This window comes from Falco punctatus (genome assembly GCF_963210335.1).
Source record: "Falco punctatus genome assembly, chromosome: 13".
NCBI lineage: Eukaryota > Metazoa > Chordata > Aves > Falconiformes > Falconidae > Falco > Falco punctatus.
Genome location: NC_137593.1, coordinates 23,224,671 through 23,244,929, shown reverse-complemented (window position 1 = coordinate 23,244,929; position 20,259 = coordinate 23,224,671). Strand labels below are relative to the sequence as shown.

The 20,259-nt window shown below is 51.9% G+C and overlaps 1 protein-coding gene across 1 annotated transcript in view; it reads right to left on the bottom strand.

The window, feature by feature from the left end:
- Window positions 1–1,020: 1,020 nt before the first annotated feature.
- FOXL2 (forkhead box L2) overlaps window positions 1,021–20,259 on the bottom strand; it is a 52,389-nt gene continuing 33,150 nt past the window's right edge. The window contains exon 1 of the mRNA XM_080409306.1: window positions 1,021–20,259. This exon is cut by the window's right edge and continues 33,150 nt beyond it. Within this exon, the coding sequence (XP_080265432.1) occupies window positions 2,170–3,090 (921 nt within the window). The 5' untranslated portion in view covers window positions 3,091–20,259 and the 3' untranslated portion in view covers window positions 1,021–2,169.

Genomic DNA, 20,259 nt, shown 5'->3' with positions numbered 1-20,259 from the left:
CAGCCGGGCAATAGGCCTGTCTGCACTCACATCTCTGGTGGGCCCCCGCTGCAGGCCCCCGGTAACGGGATGGGGGGCTCACCCCCGGTACCGGTTTCAGCCCTGACACCCCCTCTCCGGGGGACCAAGCTGCCCGTGCAACCCGGAACAAGTGGGACACCCGCATCCCCGCTCCCGCCTGTGGAACAGTGGGCCTGGCCCGGGCTGCCGTCCAAGGGGACCGGTCGCGTCCCGGGCCGGCACCGGGTGGAGGCCACCCGGGCTGCTCCGCTGCTCCGTCCCCTCCTAAGCCCCCGGGCGCCCGCGCAGGGGCCGCTGCCTGCAAGCGTGGGCAGGCTGCGAAGCGAGGCCCAGGCCTCGGGAGCGCCGCTGCCGGAGCCACCGACCCGGCTGAGGAAAGCGAGCCCAGCCAGCGGCTCCCGGCACCGGCCGGGGCGCAGATAGGGGGGGACCCAGGGCAGCGCGGCCGGGCCGGGCCCGGGCCGACACGGGGCTGCGCGGCATCGCCCGGCGCCGCGGCCCCGAGCAGGCGGGGAAGAAACGAAAGCGGAGCCGGGGTCTGCGGCGGGCACAGCCCCCGGCACTGCCCGGGGGCTCTGCCTGCCGGCGCCCCGCCGGGCCGGGCCCACGGGCGAGGGGCCGGCGGCTGCCCGCGCCCCGGAGCGGAGTGGCTCCCCGTCCCGCCCGCGGAGCCAACAAAACCGTCCCCGCACCGTGTCGGCGGCCGCCAGGACAGCCCCGGGCCGCCGGCCTCTCCCGCCGGTGCGCGTAACGGAGTCGCTCCGCCGCCCAAGCACACAGCCCGCGTATTCCCCGCGGCGCGGCGGAGCGGAGCGGGCGGGCGGGCGCGGCGGCGGAGAGCGCTGCGAGCCCGGCGGCGGGGCGCGGGGCCGAGCGGGGCCGTGCCGGGAGCAGGCCGGGCAGCGCGGAGCGGCCCCGGCACACGGCGCTCGCCCCGCTCTCCGCCGCCGCTTCGCGACCGCCAGCACGGAGGAGCGGAGAGAAATAAAACGATATGAAAAGAAGGAAAGGCGTTTTATTGGAGACTTTACAATGCTAGAACGTACAAGAAAAGTGCTAGTTCACTCTAGAAAAGTTGGTCCCAAAATGGTACTATGCCACAGCATCTATCAGCTTACATAAACATTTACAAAATCGCTATGAACTGGCCCCTGTATTATAAACGCTATTTTTTTCCACGTTAATCTATGTAAAATTGAAGGATCAAAACTTTTTAAGAAAAAGGTCAAGCATTCAAAAGCAGAACCTACCGGAAAACCCATTTTGGGCCAGGTTTGGGGTCAAAAACCCCGAAGATAGATTAAACTTTCATTATTAATAACAATATGCACACGGAAAAATATTCCAATTTACAGGAAACCGTTTCTATTTTTTTTATAACATCAAAATATTTTTTTAGACCTGTATAAAATTACTTTTAAGACCTCAGAGGACATTGTCTCCTTTAAAAAATATATTTACCACTGCCGAAACGTTTCACGAGTGACCCTGGTGTGTTTTGTTTGTTGGTTTCTAATAACCAGCAACATCGCCCATCTCTGCTGTTACAGCAGTCCTCACACAAGTACTATTTTGACGAAAAGACCCAGCCTGGATGAAGCGCGGTGCTTTGCAGAGCGAGGAGGAAGGAAGAGAAGATGAAGAGGAGGAGGCCGAAGGCACAGGGCGCTGGCTAGGCCCGCCAGCCCCGCACCGCCACGCGTGGAACTGCCTCCGCTATTTACAAGCTGCGCTTCACTCTCCCCGAGACTGAGCCCCAAAAGATGACGGCCTAATTATAAAGGAGCAGAATTCTGAGGGCTAAACAGCCTATTTTTAACAACGTACCCCCCACCCCCCAACCCCTCACGAACAAACAGACGAGCAGAGAAACGAACGGTAAATGCGAGCGCGCCCGGAGGCAGCCGGGCCGGCCTCCGCTGCGCCCGGCGGGACCCCCGCTCACACTGCCTTCTCCTCACCGTGGGACGGCTCCGGCACCGACACTACACCCGGAGCAGGGCTGCTCTTCCCCACCGCAACAGTTTGGGCACAGAGGGAGGAAAGTCCGCAGCTAGAGAGGAGGAGACAGACAGGAGAGCGCAGGAGACGTCGGATCGGAGAGGGGCAGCGGGGCCGGCGCAAGGGCCGCGGCCGGCCGGGGCCTCCCTAGATGTCTATGCGGGAGTGCAGGGCGCTGTGTTTGCTGTCGTGCTCCCAGTAGGAACAGTGCATCATGGACAGCTCGGCGGGCTGGCGAGCGCAGGCGAACTGGAGGCCGGCTCCGTTCGCCGCCGGGGCCGCGGGCGGCGCGGGGCTGGCCGAGCTGAGCTGCTGCGGGTGGTGGGCGTGCGGGTGGTGGTGGTGGTGGCCCATGCCGTTGTAGGAGTTCACCATGCTGGGCAGCGCCATGCTCTGCACCCGCGAGTAGGGGCTGTAGGACGCCGGGCCCGAGAGTCCTTTCACGTTGACGGGGCTGACGTTCCCACCAGACATCTGGCAGGAGGCGTAGGGCATGGGCGCGGGGGGCTGCGCCAGCGGCCACGAGTTGTTCATGAAGGTGGACTGCAAGTACTTGGGCGGGGAGAGGTAGCCGTAGCTGTCGGGGCTGAAGAGGGTCTTGCCGGGCTGGAAGTGGGTCGGGGGCGGCCGGAAGGGCCGCTTCATCCTCCGTCTCCTGCGGTAGTTGCCCTTCTCGAACATGTCCTCGCAGGCGGGGTCCAGGGTCCAGTAGTTGCCTTTGCGCTCGCCGCCGCCCTCCCGGGGCACCTTGATGAAGCACTCGTTGAGGCTGAGGTTGTGGCGGATGCTGTTCTGCCAGCCCTTCTTGTTCTTCTCGTAGAAAGGGAACTTGCTGATGATGTACTGGTAGATCCCGGACAGCGTGAGCCTCTTCTCCGCGCTCTCCCGGATGGCCATGGCGATCAGGGCCACGTAGGAGTAGGGGGGCTTCTGCGAGGGGTCCGGCTTCTCGGGGCCCTTGTCGGCACTCATCTCCTCCTTGCCCCGCTCCGGCTCCTTGCTGCCGCTGGTGTCATGAGCTAGCAGTGCCACTGTGTCCTCCTCGCCGTCCGGGTAGCTGCTCATCATGGTGCCCCGCGTCCGCCGCCCCGCCGCCCGGGGCGCGGTGCGGAGTGCTGCCCGGTGCGCGGAGCCCGGTGCTGGCGGCCGTCTCGCCTCGCGCTCGCCGGGACCGGGAGCGGGACCGGGTCCGGGGTCGAAGCCGAAGCCGAGACGGCGAGCGGAGGCGCCTCTCGCGGCGCCGCTGGTCCGTGCAGCGCGGCGGCGGCGGCGTCCCTGCCCCCGCGGGCTCCGCTCTCCTCTGCCGCGGCGGCCGGGCTCTTTTCTGATTTGTATGGGCCCGGCCGAGTTCCGCTTTCGTCAGGAGCCCGCTCCCCTATCGCCGCCGAGCCGCTGGGCACGGCCGAGTTCACCCCGCAGTCACGGCGCCGCGCTCAGCCCCGCGCACACGCGGCCCGACGTGGCCCCGCGGAGCGGCGCGGAACCGCCCCGGCTCGGCCGCGCCGCCGGGGGCGGGGGGGCCGGGGGGGGCGGCGTCCGGGGGGCGCTGAGCCTCCGTCGCCCGCCCGGGGAGCTCGGCGGGGCCCGCGGCGCTGCGCTGCCCTCCCGCCCCGGCAAGGGGCCGCCTGGAGGCGGTGGGTGCGAGGGGGTGTGCCCGCAGCCGCGCCGCTCGCCCCTGCCCCGCCGGCTGTCATACGTCCAGCCGCACACGCGGTCGCGTTTATATGTCTTGGCCCCGGCCCCGCCAACTGATCGCGCCCGGGGATCACAAGGAGACTGTTGCCGCTCCCGGCAAGTCGGTTCTTGCAGCCCTTATGCGCAGGAGGCAGAGAGCGAAAGGTGTCGGGGCGCCCCCCGTGCCCCCCCGCAAAATGCGCGGCGGCAGCAGCGCGGCGGCAGGGCTGGCAGGCGCCCGAGGGCCGGGCAGGGTGGCGAGGCGGGGGCCGGCACATCGGGCAGCTCTCCCGCTCGCTCCCCTGCGGGGCTCCGGCTTATTTCACGGTTCCTGGAGCAGCATATGTGGCACTGACATTGCCCTGCTTCTTCCCCTTCCCTGCCTTCACGTAGAGCCCCCCCGAGCCGCAGAACGGCAGTCTCAGCCGAGCACCAGAGGTGTCGTGTAATAGAGCAAATCACTGACACGGTGCCGCTCCAGTCGCGGGTGCCGGAGCGGACAGAAGACACTTTGCACTGATTTCTAACGGAGCCTTCGGCCCCATCCCCGGGAGCGGGGCAGCCCGGCCCCGTTTGTTCCCCCCGCCCTCGCCATCAGCCAACGCGGCCGCCGGCAGCCGCAGGAGCCGGGCCGAGTCCCGCAGGGCCGGGGCCACCGGCGCTCCCCCGCCGCGGCTCTGCAGTGAGCCTGCTGCTGCCCGTGCGGGCTCCGCACGGACCCGACCTTCCCTCCCCTACTCGGCCACAGTTCGGTGTTTCCCCTCTCGGGCTGCCCAGGAGCGACCCACGGAGGAGCTCACACGGCTGGCGGCACCCGCAGACCCGCGGGCCGGCAGGTCACGGCCCTCAGGCTCGCTTCTGCCCTTCTCGAACGAGACCCGCCGCGCAGCGCTATTCCCCGCCCCGCGCATTTTGCGTGCTGCATCAGTTTTCGTGACCGGACGCAAGCCTGGAGGGCCAGCAGCTCTCAAGCAGCTTGCCCGGGGCAGCCCGCCTCTCCCGTAGGGGTGCCCCGGGGCTTCGGCACCCCATGCACGGATCTCGGGTTCCTCTGCCTGGCCACGGGCACACGGGTGCCTGCTGCCTTCCCGGGGAGCGGTTGTTTGTGAGAGAAGGCTGTCGAAGATGTAGAAGCGTATTTTAACCGAGAAATATAACAGCCCTTGGGGCAGCTACTATATATTATAGATATTATTATATTTCTCGGTTAAAACACGCTTCTGCGTCTTCGCCTATAGCCATAGAACGAATCCCTTCTCTCCAATCGGCGGAGAAACGCACCGTCTGAAACCCGGGGTGCATCACTTCGGTGGCAGGAACGAGGCCCCTGTGTTTCCACGCACAGCCGCGAAACAGCGCCCGCCGCCCCTCAGCACCCCCCCACCGCACACAAACGAAACCGCGGCGGGTCGGGGCCCGCCGGAGAGACGCTGCGCTGCCCGGCGGGCCCCCGGCGTCTCCCCGGCGGCTGGCTGGGCGCGGAGCGGCGGGGCAGCCGGAGCCAGCTGTGCCTCGCCGCGGCGGCGCGCCCGGGGCCGGGGCTGCCGGGCTCCCCAGGGCCGGGGCCGGCTTCTTTCTGCCGGCCACCCATGCTGCTCTGGGCGCTCCCCCTCGCAGGCATTTCCGCGGCGAGGGCCGGTGCAGGTGTAACAGCACTGCTGCGTGTGTCATCACCTCCGCCAAATGGCAGATTCCTCCCTTTCCACTCCTAATCCGGGCGCGCAGCTCTTTACCAGGGCTCGCTGGCTCGCAGAGGACATTTGGCATCCGAGGGGCTTGTTTGGTTTTTTTTTTTTGACAGCCCCACCAAGGGAGATTTCGGATGAACACCGGGGCAGAAGCTCAGCCCAGCGCTGGGAGCGGCGATCGGGCTGAGCGGCGGCAAAGGTGAGCGCGCAGCCCCGTGTGCGGCGACTTGTTTGGGTGACACCGGGGCCGGCAGGCGCTGCCGGGCGCTCCCCCCTCCCCAGCGCTCGCTAAGTCTTTCTTGGGACATTAAAGAACCACCTGAAAACGTAGGAGCACGCCAGTGCAGCCGAGCCTGGGCACTGTCGCTGCAGTTACGCGGCGAGCCGAGGTGCTGACGGCACTAGGAAATGTGGCAGAGAGGGGAATGCATGTCGCAGGGACGGGCAGCGAGCACGGCGGCGCGGCGAGCGCTTCCCCGGCGAAGGGGCGCGGGATGCCGCCACGGCCCCGGGGAGCGGCCCGATCTGCCGGTGCCGGTGCGTCCGGGTGAGCCCGCGCCCCGCCGGCCGCCGCTGCCCAGGCCGGGCCGGGCTCTGACAGCGCCGGGCGCAGGGTGCGCGGAAGGGGCCGGAGCCGCTCCCGGGCCGGGCCTGCAGCCGCCTGCGGGACAGGGGAGGCAGGAGCGGAGCTGGGAGTGGCGGGGGGTCACGGTGCCGGTGCCCGGACCCCGGCCCGCTGGGGCGAGGGGCAGATCCCACCGCGGGACGCTGAGGCGCGGCGGGGAAGGGCCCTCGCCTTCTTCACACGAGGGCGGAACAGTCCCGGCCCCAAACCGGTTCCCGGTGCAGGGAAGCCGGGAAGGAGGCGGGCAAAGCGGGACTCAGCCCCGGCCACGCAACCCCGCTAAGAAGCGCCTCGCGAGGGGCTGCGAATCGGGGCTTCGCCCTGCTTCTCCGGTACCGAGCCGGGCCGGGTCGCCCTTCCCAAACAGAGCACGGGACCCTCCGCTGCGGCCCCAAGTCCGGTATTCTGGCTGGGAAGCGGCTGAGACCGTACTGGCGGGTGGCACCGTTGTGCGAAGCGGGGCACGGCAAGCTGCGGGGATCTCCGCCGAGGGCAGCGGTGAGCGCCGCCCCCGCCTTGCGCCGGCGGCCCGGGCAGGGCTTCCCGCGGCGGCCGTGCCCGCAGCTGCCGCGATGTAACACTCGAGTAGCCCGGGTGGATTTTTCCTACTCACCCCCATGCAGGCAGCAAAGCCGATTTCTACCTGGAAAGTTTGGCGTCGGTTTGTTTGAAAATGTGGCAGGCTTCCTTTCCGCAACACCCCCTCCTTTTTTTTTTTTTTTTTTTTTTTTTTTTATGTCTTGGAGAGAAAACGTGTCTCCGGCGGGGAGCGACGGGACGCCCCTGGCTCGGCGCGCCCCGCTCCCGTCCGGCCAGCGCAGCCAAGCCGCCGCCCGCAGGCACCGCGGCCGGGCTCCCTCCTCCCGCACCCAGACCCGGACGGGGACAGGCGACACGGCCCCTCTGTCTGTCCTCCGGCTCCCGCTCCGCTGCGGTGCCGCGCCTCAGCTCCCGCGGGCGGGCGCACGGCTGGTGCCGCGGTGTAGGAGCCACCTTTGGGGACCCTCAGCTCGCAGCGCTGCGGCGTCACCGCTTTAGCGCGCTTTCGCTCGGCTCGCGCAGGGACGGCGCGGACACGGCTCCGCAGGCGGAGGGAGCCGGGCGAGCCCCGTTCCCAGCCCCGTTTTCCCGGCGAGGAGCCGGCCAGGGCCGGGCGCGCTCCGAACGCGGCGCCGCTCCTCGCCGGAGTAGCCGCGACGGGTCCCCGCGCCACCCTTCCAGCTATTCCTAGCTTCTGCCCTTCCTCTCCCCTTCTTTTCCCAAATACTATTAGTCTTTAGGGTCGGGGAGTATGCGTTACCGTAGCAAACACCGGAGAGTAAGGTTACACGCAAACCCGGCATGCGGGGGTCTGTGTGTGCTGCGCGCCGGCGCTCCGAGACCTAACAAAAAGTACTGCGGGACATACAAAATATTCTGGCCTCAATGAAAATTAATCAGACTTTATCTACTAAAAGGCTGGAAGGCAGAGGCATGTCCGTCTGTTAGCTACGGGCGGGAGCGCCGTGTCCCTGCGGGCAGAGCAGCGCGGGGTGCCCCCGGCCCCCGGCCCCGCAAGCCCCGGCGCCCCCGGCCCGGGCCGCCGCCACGCTCCCTCCCCGCTGCCCTTTTGGTCCCCTCTCGATCCGACACCTGAAGGCAGGGCTCGATCCTGGAGGTGCCGCTCAGCGGCAGGAAAAACAACCTTTGTAACCTCAACACGACCATTGTGTGAGGCGAAACTGCCTTGTCGCTCCCTCCAGAGCCTGAACCCTGGCTTGGAAAAGCTTTCCTTTCCAGAACCTCACCTCCCACTTGGCCTGCAGATCACCTCGCTCATCTAGGGACACCACAAACACACACGATCCTGCTTTCCTGTCTGGTCAGGAATCCCAGCAGCGCAGTCCTGAGCATTTCATAAACGCTCTTTAATTACATTACTTGGCGTGTGACGCCAGAACAAGGCAATATTCACCTGGAAAGTGTCTTCTTCTGCATGAATGAGTCGCATTGTCAAACCCTTGAGCATATATAGGTGCATATATGTTTTGCAGTGGAGAATTTAGTTTCTCGTTTATACTGTAAAGCTAAAAATTCTGGTAGCTTCAGGCTTGTTTTTACAAGCTCCCAGCCGTACAAGGATTTCTGTTTTTACAGGAAAACTAAGCAGTCCATAGACCACGATGGCTGTACATCCATAATGTGAGTTTCATGAGGAACAGAGCAACTTTATTATGATCTGGACTGAAATCCCATTGAATAAAAGTCCATCTAACAGAGCCTGAGGGAAAAGTCACAAAGGGGCTCAATTTTATACCTGCTCCAATGGGAATTTTCGAGGGAAGGTATTAGGATCAGGAGAGTAGATTTCCCCCTTCAGCCGACACTATGAAGATACTTTTCAACTGTCCCATTTCATTCTGAGCCTGTTCCTACTGCCTCAATATCAAAGAAATCTATCTCATGAGAAAAGGCAGCCCCAACCTTTTCCCTCTTGTGTTCTTACTTCCCATCTCTTCTCTACTTAGTTTCTCTTCTGTAGCCCGAGCCAGAGTCTTCACTGCAGTATATTTGTTTATGCTTAGGGGACAGGCCTACAGGAAAACAAACTATATATTTCACTCTACCATTTGGTAGTTCCTCTCTTTCATCTGAAAACACAGCCTGATCCAGGGAAGGTTCTTGAATTCACACAACCGGTTACATGATGAAATGCAAACAGTTTCTTGTGGTATTAAATGGCAGCCCGCAGCAGAGTTCAGGTTGGCTGTTATGGATTCACTGGTTACGTCTCTGCAGGATAATCCTGTGTTACTGCCATCCTGCAGTTAGTGGCCTACAGCAATGCTGCCGAATGCTGCAAATAAAAACAAACAAGCCAGCCTCCTCTTTTTAGACAGAGTAGAAATTATGTCTTTTTAGGAAGCTCGAAGCAAATATCGTTTGTATCAGTCTGACAACTTCCAAAGCAAGCGGCTCTTTCTAGCACGTCAAAATTGATGCTTATTTTTCTACAAAACATGGGTGGGGGAAAAAATAAGGAACAAACCACCTCTGAACCATACAAGTCCACTCATGTCCAGATCACCCTGAAGTTGCAAATTAATAGCATTGTACAACAAAATTAGAGCCAAAGCAGGCTTCTCCTACTGTTGCTACTGAGACACACTGTTTACCAGATCACTTTTAGGTAATAAAAGATCTGCATGCTGGATTAGATTGTTTCAAAAATTTCACTGTTAAAGATCCAAGCAGGGAAAATGGTACAAATTTCAGATTATTTGGAAAAAAAAAAAAAGGTTTCAAGAAAAATTCTTCCAACCAACCTAGGGACATCAAAGATAATTTATGTCTTCTATTATTTCTCTGGGAACATGGGTCCCAAACTACAGCCATGATTCTCTCTGAACTCATATAATCTACTTAGGTTTGTTTTCATCTAGGATCTAGGACATTACTGCTTTGAGGAAACAATATTTGAAAAGGTTATCCAGGTTACAAGTTGCAACTCCTAAATTTAGGAGACATAGATCCGTCAACATAACATCACACCACTGGAGTGTTAGTGACTGGGAGAAGAGCAATCCCTCATCTGATAGAACTTGATTGACAAAAGCCCTTTTAGAAAGACAGCCGAACTGGCAAAGCTGTTTTAATCGGGAGAGCCTGTACACCAGGCTTGAGGCTGAAGTAAGCTCTAGCAGTTGACACTTAGTTAGCTGCGTCCATACTGGCAGCGCTGTGCTGTGGCAGGACACAGGCATCTTCAAGCTGAATCTTGTGCCAGAGGCTCCCACTCCTACAACAGACCTGGCCAGACAGGGACATGCTTGCACATGTTTGCAGCTACGCCGATTTTGGTTTGAGTGAGCAGCTCATGGTGACTCACTCAGGCCACTGAATTTGGGCAGGAGATCTGTGTAATCTGAATTCAAGTTTTGTCTTTAGCAGCTTCTTGAGAACTTGTGCAGGGCATGTTCAGTGCTCTCTGTCCACTTCCTGCAGGCTCCTGCAGGGGAGGTGCTGCCCCGGGAGCAAAGCTATACAGATACAGCAACGCACTGTAAGATCCACATGTTTACTCAGATTTTGCTGTCTGTATAATGGCCATGTAAGTCATGCTCCTTTTCCATTTCTGAGCATTAGAAGCAGTCGGACTTGGTTAAAGCTAAGTAGTCATGTCCCAAGCTCTTCCAGAGGTTGTAGAAGGGGCTAGGTTAGCCAGAAACAGTGTGCTTTTGTTTTAAAATAGACTGTCCACATCTGGAGTTTATGTACATGTTACCTACATAAACAATTTGTGAATAACTCCACATACACACAAGCTTCTCCCCATCTGCTTATTGAACAGAAGCCCTGGCTGAAACACTCAGAGAATATCCTGCCAGATCCAGAGGGCAGAGTTAAGGTGAGGGAGGACTACCATGCCCCTAACAAACTGCATCCACCTCCTCTTAAAAACTGGAAGTGTTAGATGCAGCCCATGCTCAGGAGGAATACGTGCCATTGCCACACTGTACACGCAGTATGCACAAACTGGAACAGTAAAGCCACTTCTGTTTTCTAAGCTCCCTGGCTGGAACTGGTGCACTTGGGACAATCTACCCCCTCCCAGCACTAGCTGTGCCTCTACTCAATACCTGCTGCACTTGAAAACCATTAGAAGCACAGGTCTGTTTCCTTTTAAATGTAACTACTATGTTTCTAAATGATTCTGAGATTGCAACTTATATAATTAGGTCTGTTCTGAGAACAAATCTGTTCTGTTGGATCAAACCACATACCATGTCTAGAAAATGGGGTTAAAAAGTGGTGTGATGGAAGTAATTGTCTTCCTCCTGGAGGAAAAGAGCTAAACTTTGGCTGAAGTCAACTTCAGATTACACACAGTCCCCCCAAAACTTGAATGTATGACTTGAAAGTGTGCAGTCATTGGAGATACAGGTTATGGTGCCAGTGGAAGGTGGATCTGACCCTCGGACACCTGTTAAGTCCCTGTGTTGTCCCAACCAGCCAGTGGGCTTGGAAGCACAATGCGATAAGATTTCCCTTCCCAGCAAGAACAGAAACCTTGAAGAAGCTGAGTATTTCAGTTTAAGCTCAGCCACCTAAATTCTGGAAGTTGATTTTTGTCTGCACAATCACCCCAAGGTCTTTTTGTTTATCTCAATCTTATTTCAACCTTCTGAGTATGCAAACCTGAACTGGAAATCTACCAAGCATAGGAATTTGCATGACATTTCCAGCTTGTCCTACTTTTGACCTGGCCAGAAACAGCATATCAGAGTTGCTCACAGTTTTCCAGCATTTCTGCTCTTGGTTGCAATGAAAGCAAAGAAATGCAGAGCAGACCAAACAAAAAAATAATTAACCAAACTTTCTTAGACTCTCAGAAGGGGCTTGGTTCAAATCCAGTTGAGATGTAGATGAAAGTTCAGCCTCTTCATTTTATTACAGTTGGTTTACTTGCATATAATTTCATTTTAGCCTGTTTGCTTTTTTTCATCCATTTTGTAGCTCTCCCTTGCAGCAAATAAAAGAGATACACCCATTATAAGAATAGCTGTCGGAAGAACTTAAGGCTCACAGGCAAGTCCAGCCTGTGCTAGGCACTAATAACGCTACCCCGTGACCCAACAGTTCAAGCCAAGGATTCTGTCAGAGCCACAGCACAACCTGGTCAGCGAGCAATGACTCTGCATGCTCAGGACCACTAACACCTTCCCAGTGGTGCGATTCGGGGCTGGCCGGCGCTGCCCACCGCCACGACGCTGCCTGGGAAGGGGAAGGGTGAGGAATGCCCTCAGTTTCACAGATTCAGCCCATCTCCCAGAGACCTTTGCCACAGCAGCTCCTGCAGAACTCTGGCCAAAGGCACTGGTGTATGAAGGGTAAAAACCCTCAGGGCTTGTAAGGATGGCCATGATGCCCGTAGTGGGGTTCAGAATATAAACATCACTTACGTTCTTTAACAACAAAATGCAATTATTCACAAAATGAATCTCTCTCCCACTTCTTCCTTGTCCCGTTAGGTACCTAGTTAGCTCTGTATCATCCTTCTTCATCTTCCTGGTGCCATAGGTGTCTCATATTAAGCATAAAATAATGTTATTTGCATAGGAAGGCTACTAGCCAGTGTGCCACGTGACTGAATGTTGTATTGAACCAGTTCTGTTCAATGGCTTCACATTTGGCTTAGCTCTTGCAGTGCCCAATAAATACAGAGGCATGTCTTGCACTCAACGTGTGCTAAAATCTTCAGCAGCTAGTCGGAATAATAGTTAAAAAAAATTACAATTTGTTCTTTTCCTGTGGTTCATTTTTTATGGGCAGGGCAGAAGGCTTGATTTTTTTAAAACTTGATTTTATCTGACTTAAATCAATAGCAGAGGAAATTAAGGGGTTTGGCTGTTTCTCTTCTGTTCTGTTCTTTTCTTAAAGATTTTTGCTTTGTGTATCCTAGCATCCTTACAGATAGCAGCTCTGAAAATGTGCAGTGCATATCAAGAAACAGCTGCAGCCCTATACATGGCTTACACTCCTCAGCTTCACCCAATAAGTTTAGTGCATCAACAACTACAACTCTCCTTAAAGCATGAGTCTGTATTAGCTGATGTTGTGATTGGAATAATACATGGCATTTAGGCAGCATGTTACATTTCGGGCACTTCAAGTATTTTACAAACAGCATCATTGCTGGAAGACATAAAGCAGAGTTTCACTTGCTGTTAGATCCTCCAGTAGTCATTTAATGGCACTTTTTTGTATGTGCGGTTTCTCAGAATTAGGTGATGCACGGTATCTTTAAATGCACCTGAGAACTCATGTGTCTAAATACTGGTCAAGATTGCTAATGTCAGACATCTCAGTTTGAAAATGTAGCACTTGGTGATAAGAGGCATTAAAAATAACGAATGAAGGGCACTTCAGCAGACTTTCAAGGGAGGTATCACTCCCACTGAAACCAAAGAAAGAAAGAGAGAAGGTAACAATCATGTGTTACATGCCCTTGAAGAAATGTTCCTGAGTACCAGCCCAGAGGCAAACCCTCTCTGACCTGTAAAACTGATCTAAGGATGTAAAGAGCTGTACGTCTTTTCCCTGCTTGTAGGACAGCAAAGTGATAGAAACACCAGGGCTTTAAAACAGGCTTTCAGATACAAACCTAAATTCTGGTTCTTTTGAAGCTAAAGAGGAATTTCCCTCTTGTTCTCAAGGGCAACAGGATTTCCCCTACTGTTTAAGATTCTTCATAATGAAAAGGTACTTTTCTGTTTCAGTTCTTTCTGTAGTGTGAGGTGTTAATCCAGCATTATAATGGCCTCACAGCCATTTTGCACATTTGCTGGGAATTAACAAAAGGAGAAACTACAGTTTGTGACTAATTTGAAGCCTAGTTTTTCTAGTAAACTATACACTTAGAAACCAGGTTTTTACAGCCAGCTTTGGGACAGGAAAAAAAAAAAAAAGAAGTAAGGCCATCTATCCCTTCTTGCTCAATTGTCTGTGCATAGAATCTAACCTACCTCAGAGAGTTACTACCTTAAACGTTACCTATAGAAGGACTAATGTGAGGGACAACCCCATAAACAAATTGATTCATGGAGCTGGTGTAAGCCTGTATTTTGAGAAATCATTAGTTAGGAGGCTCCCCCCTTTCCAGAGAGACTGTTAGATTTTTAATCTTTGTTGTAAAAGAGATTCTTCCCTGAAGCGAGTAAAACACTTTGTTTTTGAAAAAGAAAATGTGTTTTTATAAACGACTATTTTCAGCTGAACAACATAATAAAAAATCCCAGCTTGGCTTTAGCTTTTCATTAGAAATACGGTCAATTTTTGACAAAAAGCAAAACGGCCTAACTATTCCTTTGGGCAAAGGTCAGCCTCTCACTTAAAACTGTTTTGAGAAAAGATTTCTGATCAGTACTGCCCTGTGTCTCTGAAATGTCCAGCTGAAAAGTACCCTGGGCAGGAGCAGAGGCTGGCAGCTGGATTTGAGCGATGCATGGGCCAGCTGTGGCTTTACCTTCAGCCCACAGGCAGCGGTGAGATGCTTGTCTCCTGCTGCCACGGAGCACCTCCACTGCCTCACACCCCAGCCAGGTATCAGTCACCAGATAAAATGTTTCAGGGAAGCTTTAGACCAGCAGTATGTTTGCTGCTATCTAACCAGAAGAGCTTTTTCACAGTTTGGTCTAGTATTTTAAAATTGATGTTATTGTGCAGCAGCTCCTGCGATCGCACCTACAGTTGTTTGCTGGTGGGTTAGAGGCTGCTCCCCTCTTGCCAAACAGCTGTAAGGGACACAGTGCTTATTGTGCAAATAGCCGGGTCATCCAGCTACAGTGTTTCCTCTCAATTTCAGTGTTTCTGAAAATTGGCAGAAAAGCTCTCTCTCAGGTTCGTATGCCCATGACATCAGGGCTATCACATCACTACAACCCTGATTAAACCAAAAAAAAGGAAAAATCGAGCTCATGTAGCTTTTTCTAAATGGTGATAACTGTAGTAAATCAATAGAACTGCTGTTTGTATGACTGAGATTGGCTTACTTTGCGCCATTTCTTCCAATAAAAGAATTATAAGATCCGTAAGGGCAGGGTGGCTTGCTCCCTCTTACCTCCTTGTATCAATAATTAGCTACCACGTTCTCCCACTCTCCTTCCCCCTTTCCTTAAATGTGATTTCTCGAGTCCCATCATGTGTAGGCTGCAAGGCTTATTTTAGTTCTTTAGTGGCTGCATTAGTCAAACACACAGCAGATGTCAGTGCATTACAAAACTTGGTTTGAGAATAATAAAAGAAGTTACGAATGAGAGAGTTAAACAAGAAACCAAAAATGCAGGGAACTGCAACGCTCTGAAGCTATCGAGGAGGTCATCCCTCTGTGACGCTATCTCAGTAACCACTGGCACTGGGAGCGTTCCTGCAATTTGACAGCTTCTCCCGTTGAACCTTTCTAAAGCTTTTAAATCTCTCACCCACCCAGGCTGTCCGGGAACTGTAGCACATGCTTCCCAGCTGGCACGGGGAAGCGATGCCTGGGTATTTTTTTCCCCTTATGCACAATTCAGACCGTAAAAGTGCAGTTAGAGAGTGGGGAAAAAAATGAAAGCATTGCTGCTGCTGGCTTCATTCTGTAACTAGAGATTCTCTCCCTGCTTTAGGAAAGCCAGTCTAAGCAAAATATTTCCCTGGCCCGGGTGTCACGGCTGAAACAGAGGTGGGTCATTTAGAGTCAAGCTACACATACCCTAAACCAGACCTCGGTCCTGCTCCTGATCCTCCCGATTTCGTTGAAGTCGCAGCAATCCAGGAACAAAAGCGAGATCCAATTAAAGGCCTCCCTTGTTTCCCCCAGAACAGAGAGCGCCCTGGAAAAATAAACAGCGGCTCTCCCCCTCCGGGAGCCGCGCAGATAAAGCCCCCGGAGTGTGTAGGGACCCTTGGGCGATAAGCACATTCTCAGGAAGCCAGGGACACACACCTCAGTCCAGGGGGCTTCCTTACTTTGTACACCCAGTTTCCCCACATGACACAGATCATTGTCTGGCAGTGGAAAGCCTCAGCTCCAGAAAGCAGCTCACATCCAACTGCCTCGCAGGAAACTGCAGAGGGTTTTTTTTTTTTTTTTTTGTCCTTCTTGGAGAAGCAAAGCAGAATGTTTATCTTTCTTATCTCAGAAAGGAAACCTATGGGAAATGCTATGCCATATTCTCCACTGTTCTCCTGTCATATAATTATAATGCATTACACAAAGCAAAATCTTTTGGAAAAGCAGTAGGGCTAATGAGAAGACAATCCCTTATTAGAAGGTGCTTTCCTTTTCTTTCCAAATTCTACAAGTCTCATCTGAGTAGCCATTGGTATAAAAACAAAAGATGAGCTAAATATTTGTGTCAGGAAAACACAACGCACCCCGAGGGTCCCATGGCATTAGGAGAATAATTGTTACACAAGGCAAATCTCTTTTCCCCAAATAACGAACCTAGGCCAGATTTTTTTTTCGGACTTCAAAGAAAGAACACAGTAGGGCCTTTCTACTGCCAAATTGCTAAGTGGAATAAAAAATTGTGATTTTGCCATTAAATACTTGGTATAAATTCAAGATACTTTTTTTTTTTTTAAACAGCAATGCTATTGCATTCTATACTGGAAAAGGATAAATTAGAATTTCAAAGCCTCGAAATGGTCACTGGAGAAGAAACTGCACAAAACAGTTCTGCACCATGATGCACAGCTTACAGTGTTCATGATTACAACCCCCACCAGGCTATGTTCTAGATTTTTTTAAGGTCAGCACAGATTATACCAAAGAAGCATCTAATGCTGATGATTGGTATGTGTCTTACACTCTGCCAACAGAATTTTCCTTTCAAGACTTACTACAAAGCTCACAGTATTTCTCTAAGTTCCACTACATTAGATTAAAAAAAGGCTCAGGAATAGTTGGGAAGGCTGACATGGACAACATCTCTAATGAACTGAATTTTCTTAGTCAAATGCTTAATGAAAATCTGAAGAAGAGGATACTGAGACCATATAAAAGGACAGTAACAAACTCAGTTCTCCAACAGCGCAGTCACTGCAGAAACTTTAAAGAGCTCAGGACTAGATTTTGAAGACTTGAGCACACACAGATAGGCACAAATACATACTTTAAGGAGTGCTCAGCACCCAGTTGGTACCACTGTGACTCTAAGAAACAGATACTTAAAAAAAAAAAAGTCTAAACTGCTGGGCTCTTTTCAAATGTAGCTACTTGTAACCAGACCTAGGTGGGAACCAAAATCCTTCGAAAGAAAGAAAGATCCATATTATTTTCCGATTCTGCAGCCTGTACTCCTCAGGATTGGCTACAGACACACACTCAGGAAATGATACTGAATTAATGCCTAAAGTGGATTAATTAATTGGCCTCAGTCCCCAACTTATTTACAACCAAGAGGCTTTTAAGCTAACTAAATTAGAGGCAGTTTGGAGCACTCAAATTCTAAAAAGAATTCCTACACAGCATTTTAATGGCGTTAAAGTAGTTTGCTTTAAAGTCACATCTTCACTTAATTTGTTGGGGTTTTTTTAAGCCTTCCTATGTAAATGAGTGCTAAGGCACCACAGAAAAAGGAGTTTGGATAAGTAAACTTGTAATTTCTAAGCAAACAAAGAAAATAATTAATATTGGTAAATATTCCCAGATCATTTAATGAGGGCTGTACAAGCAAGCTTTGAAAATATGCTGTTTTTTAAGCAAACATAAGTACAGCAGCAAGAAATTTCTCCAATCAGAATGCTCCCCCACAAGTATTTGGCCCGCGGTGTAATACATACAATCACCTGAAAGTGTTTGCAGGTATTCCAGGCTTCTTAGTAGTTTAAGAAAAACAATGTTGTGACCCAAAGAATCTGATAAAACCAGTGAGAATAAAACGGCCCATCTGAGCCCTGCCAAGCCACCACGGGAGCCCAGGAGGTGTGTGCTGAAGGGGGTCCCCAGCCCTCGCGGGGGGAGCAGAGGGGAGCAGGGCATCCTGGCTCTGGTGCTCAGCGGGACGGGGGCTCAGCTGCTCCCAGGGCGAGTGCAGGGATCCTGCTGCCCCATCCCTGGGCTCACTGCCTGCCTGCGCTGCCCGTGCTCAGGCAGGTCTGGCTGCAAGAGTTAAGACAAAAGCAGGTAAAAATGTGTGTGTTTCTACCTGGTGATAGCCGTGACATGGGCATCCTCCTCCTGTCTGTCTGGAACCAGTTTTGTAGGAAAACAGGCCTACCAACATGGATCCTTTGACAGTTACTGAAGTGTACCAAATCCACTACTACTGGCTTTTTTTGTTCTGGTTGGAATTTTGGTTTACTATAATACATCTCTCATTGCTTCTCTTTTCTCAGTTGCTGCTTAAAAATAAATGGTTTGTGTCAACGAAGGTCTATTACTTGTCAGCTGGCCTCAAGTTTAGGTGGCTTGTAACACCTTACATTAACAGGAAAACCCTCAGCTCTTTCTGTGAAATATTGCAAATCCAAAAGCTTAAATAAAGGGAGATAAATTATTTATTCGGACTTCAGTATTTGTCATACTTGCTTGCATCAACAATAGTAAACTGCAAAAGCAGACAGCACGCACCCAGTGTGACAGGCAGTGGGAGCTTTGCAAAGGACAGTCTGTAGAAGGTTTCTCTGAGATGTGACTGCAACACCGCTGCAGCCCTCGTGGCCCTCTTCAAATGGAAACATAATCAAAACAAACGCACATCATGCCTCTAGATGAGGCCTCAAAGGCAGCTGATTTAAACTCTGTGTTCCTTTATGTGGAACTGTTACCCATATCCGACTATATGGATGACACCTAGAGAACATGACAATCCAGATGTTGCTCCCTAACCCAGCTTATTTCCTACTTTCCACTTACAGAATGAAGATGTGGTGCCCGTCATTTGCTGCTACCGCTGCCCTAAGTGCTGTGGAACACTTCTGGCAGACCTGGCCAGAACCTGACCGAGAATCAGACTAGCCCTCTGCTCACACAGGAAAACAACTCAAAAAAAAAAAAAAAAAAAAAAAGATGCAAATGTTGTCTGTGAGATTCTAACTTCATTGTTTACCGCTTTACAATGGCTAAAAGTAATAATCCAGACTTACATACTCCTTAGAAACAACCATACAAAAAAGCAGCCAACCTGTTACTGCCAACCATCGCCATTGCATTCCCTGCTTTCACAGGATGACTTAACTACGCAAAGTCCATTTACAGCCTAAGTCAGTGAACTGAAAAAGAAGAACCTCCACGCTATTGTTAGATTTCATCTACATATTATGTTTCATCTGCCTATTTCACATTTGAGAACAGGGCTACATAGAGACACCACAGCTCTGGAAAAAATAATTACAATAGAAAATGTTTGTCCCAGAGCCTATACTCGTCAGTTACAAAAATAGTAGTTACTGCGCAGTTTAATATGTGAATAAAGGACTTGATACATAGGAAGGTACTCTTAAACTGGCTGTGTTTTCTAGCTAGACAAGCTTTTTTTAAGAGAACATAACCAGAACTGAAAGCCAGAAGAAAAGGCATACCGCATTTCCTGGAAATTCAGTAGTCTATAGAAGATTTCACTGGAGCCTTTAAAGCAGTATTAAGACAAGCTAAAACAAAACAAGAGCATCTGTGGGTTAAGCAGCAATATAATGCTTCTTTTATCTCAAATAAATTTAATCTGATCAAAAAGTTATTTAAAAGGCAATGGAAATTATTATGGAAATGTTATTTGTTGCTTATATTATAATGAAAATAGTATTTGCTGCCTTTCAGTGCTTTGTATACATCCTGGGATCATAATGCAGCTAACAGAATATGGAAAACAGAAGCACTGAGTTTCTTTGCTGTCAAAACTATACTCCTACTCAAAGCAGGAGCTTCATTACAAAGCTATTTTCAGTGGGTGTTAAACTGCTTGAATGGAAGCAAATAAATACTCCTATTTATGTTGCACTTGCATAGTAGCACAAAACAGTACAAGAGGGGAAAAGGCTAGAGACACACTTGTAAATCCAAAGCCCTCGTACTAAGCTGAGTTTGAGGCTAAATGTGCTCTGCTGCAAGCACATGGCTCTTGCCTAGACATGCATGCAGGCAGCGCTGGGATCAGAATCAGGCAGCGCTGGCTACTGTGGAAATGTCCCCCCTTGCGTGAACTGCAATTGCCTTTTCAGGGCTGAAATAATTCAGGATGTGGGTAGTTTCTGATCAAGCAGATTTTCAGAACAGGACAGAAAGTAAAGAATGAGCTTTTTTTCATCACACAGTTTCCCAAGGTCCCTTACACACACATGAATCAAGCTGGGACCACAGTTCACTTGCTCCTGCTTTAAACTCCTCTGACAGATCACTTGCTACCTCTGCCTTTTGTGCAAGGCTGAAACAGAAATTGCAGCTTCACTAAAGCAAGTGGAAATTTACCCTTGACTTTACAAGGTCCAGGTCTACATGGGTCTTAACAGCAACTAAAATTATACAAAATTACTATTTCTATAAAAACCAAAGCTCAGAATAATTCACTGAAGTGCAATACTTTCATGTAGGCAAGAGCGCAATCAGATGCTTACAAGGGTGTATGACAATCGCTGTAAATAGGCTATATTTTTTTATTATTATTATTTTAATAAATATCAGTGACACAAACTGTTCCCTTCTGGAGGGTCTTTTAAAAAGTGTAAGCTCTTTTGGAGCAAAATGCTATTTGAAATAATTAAATTTATGCACGGTGTATCAGCAAGACA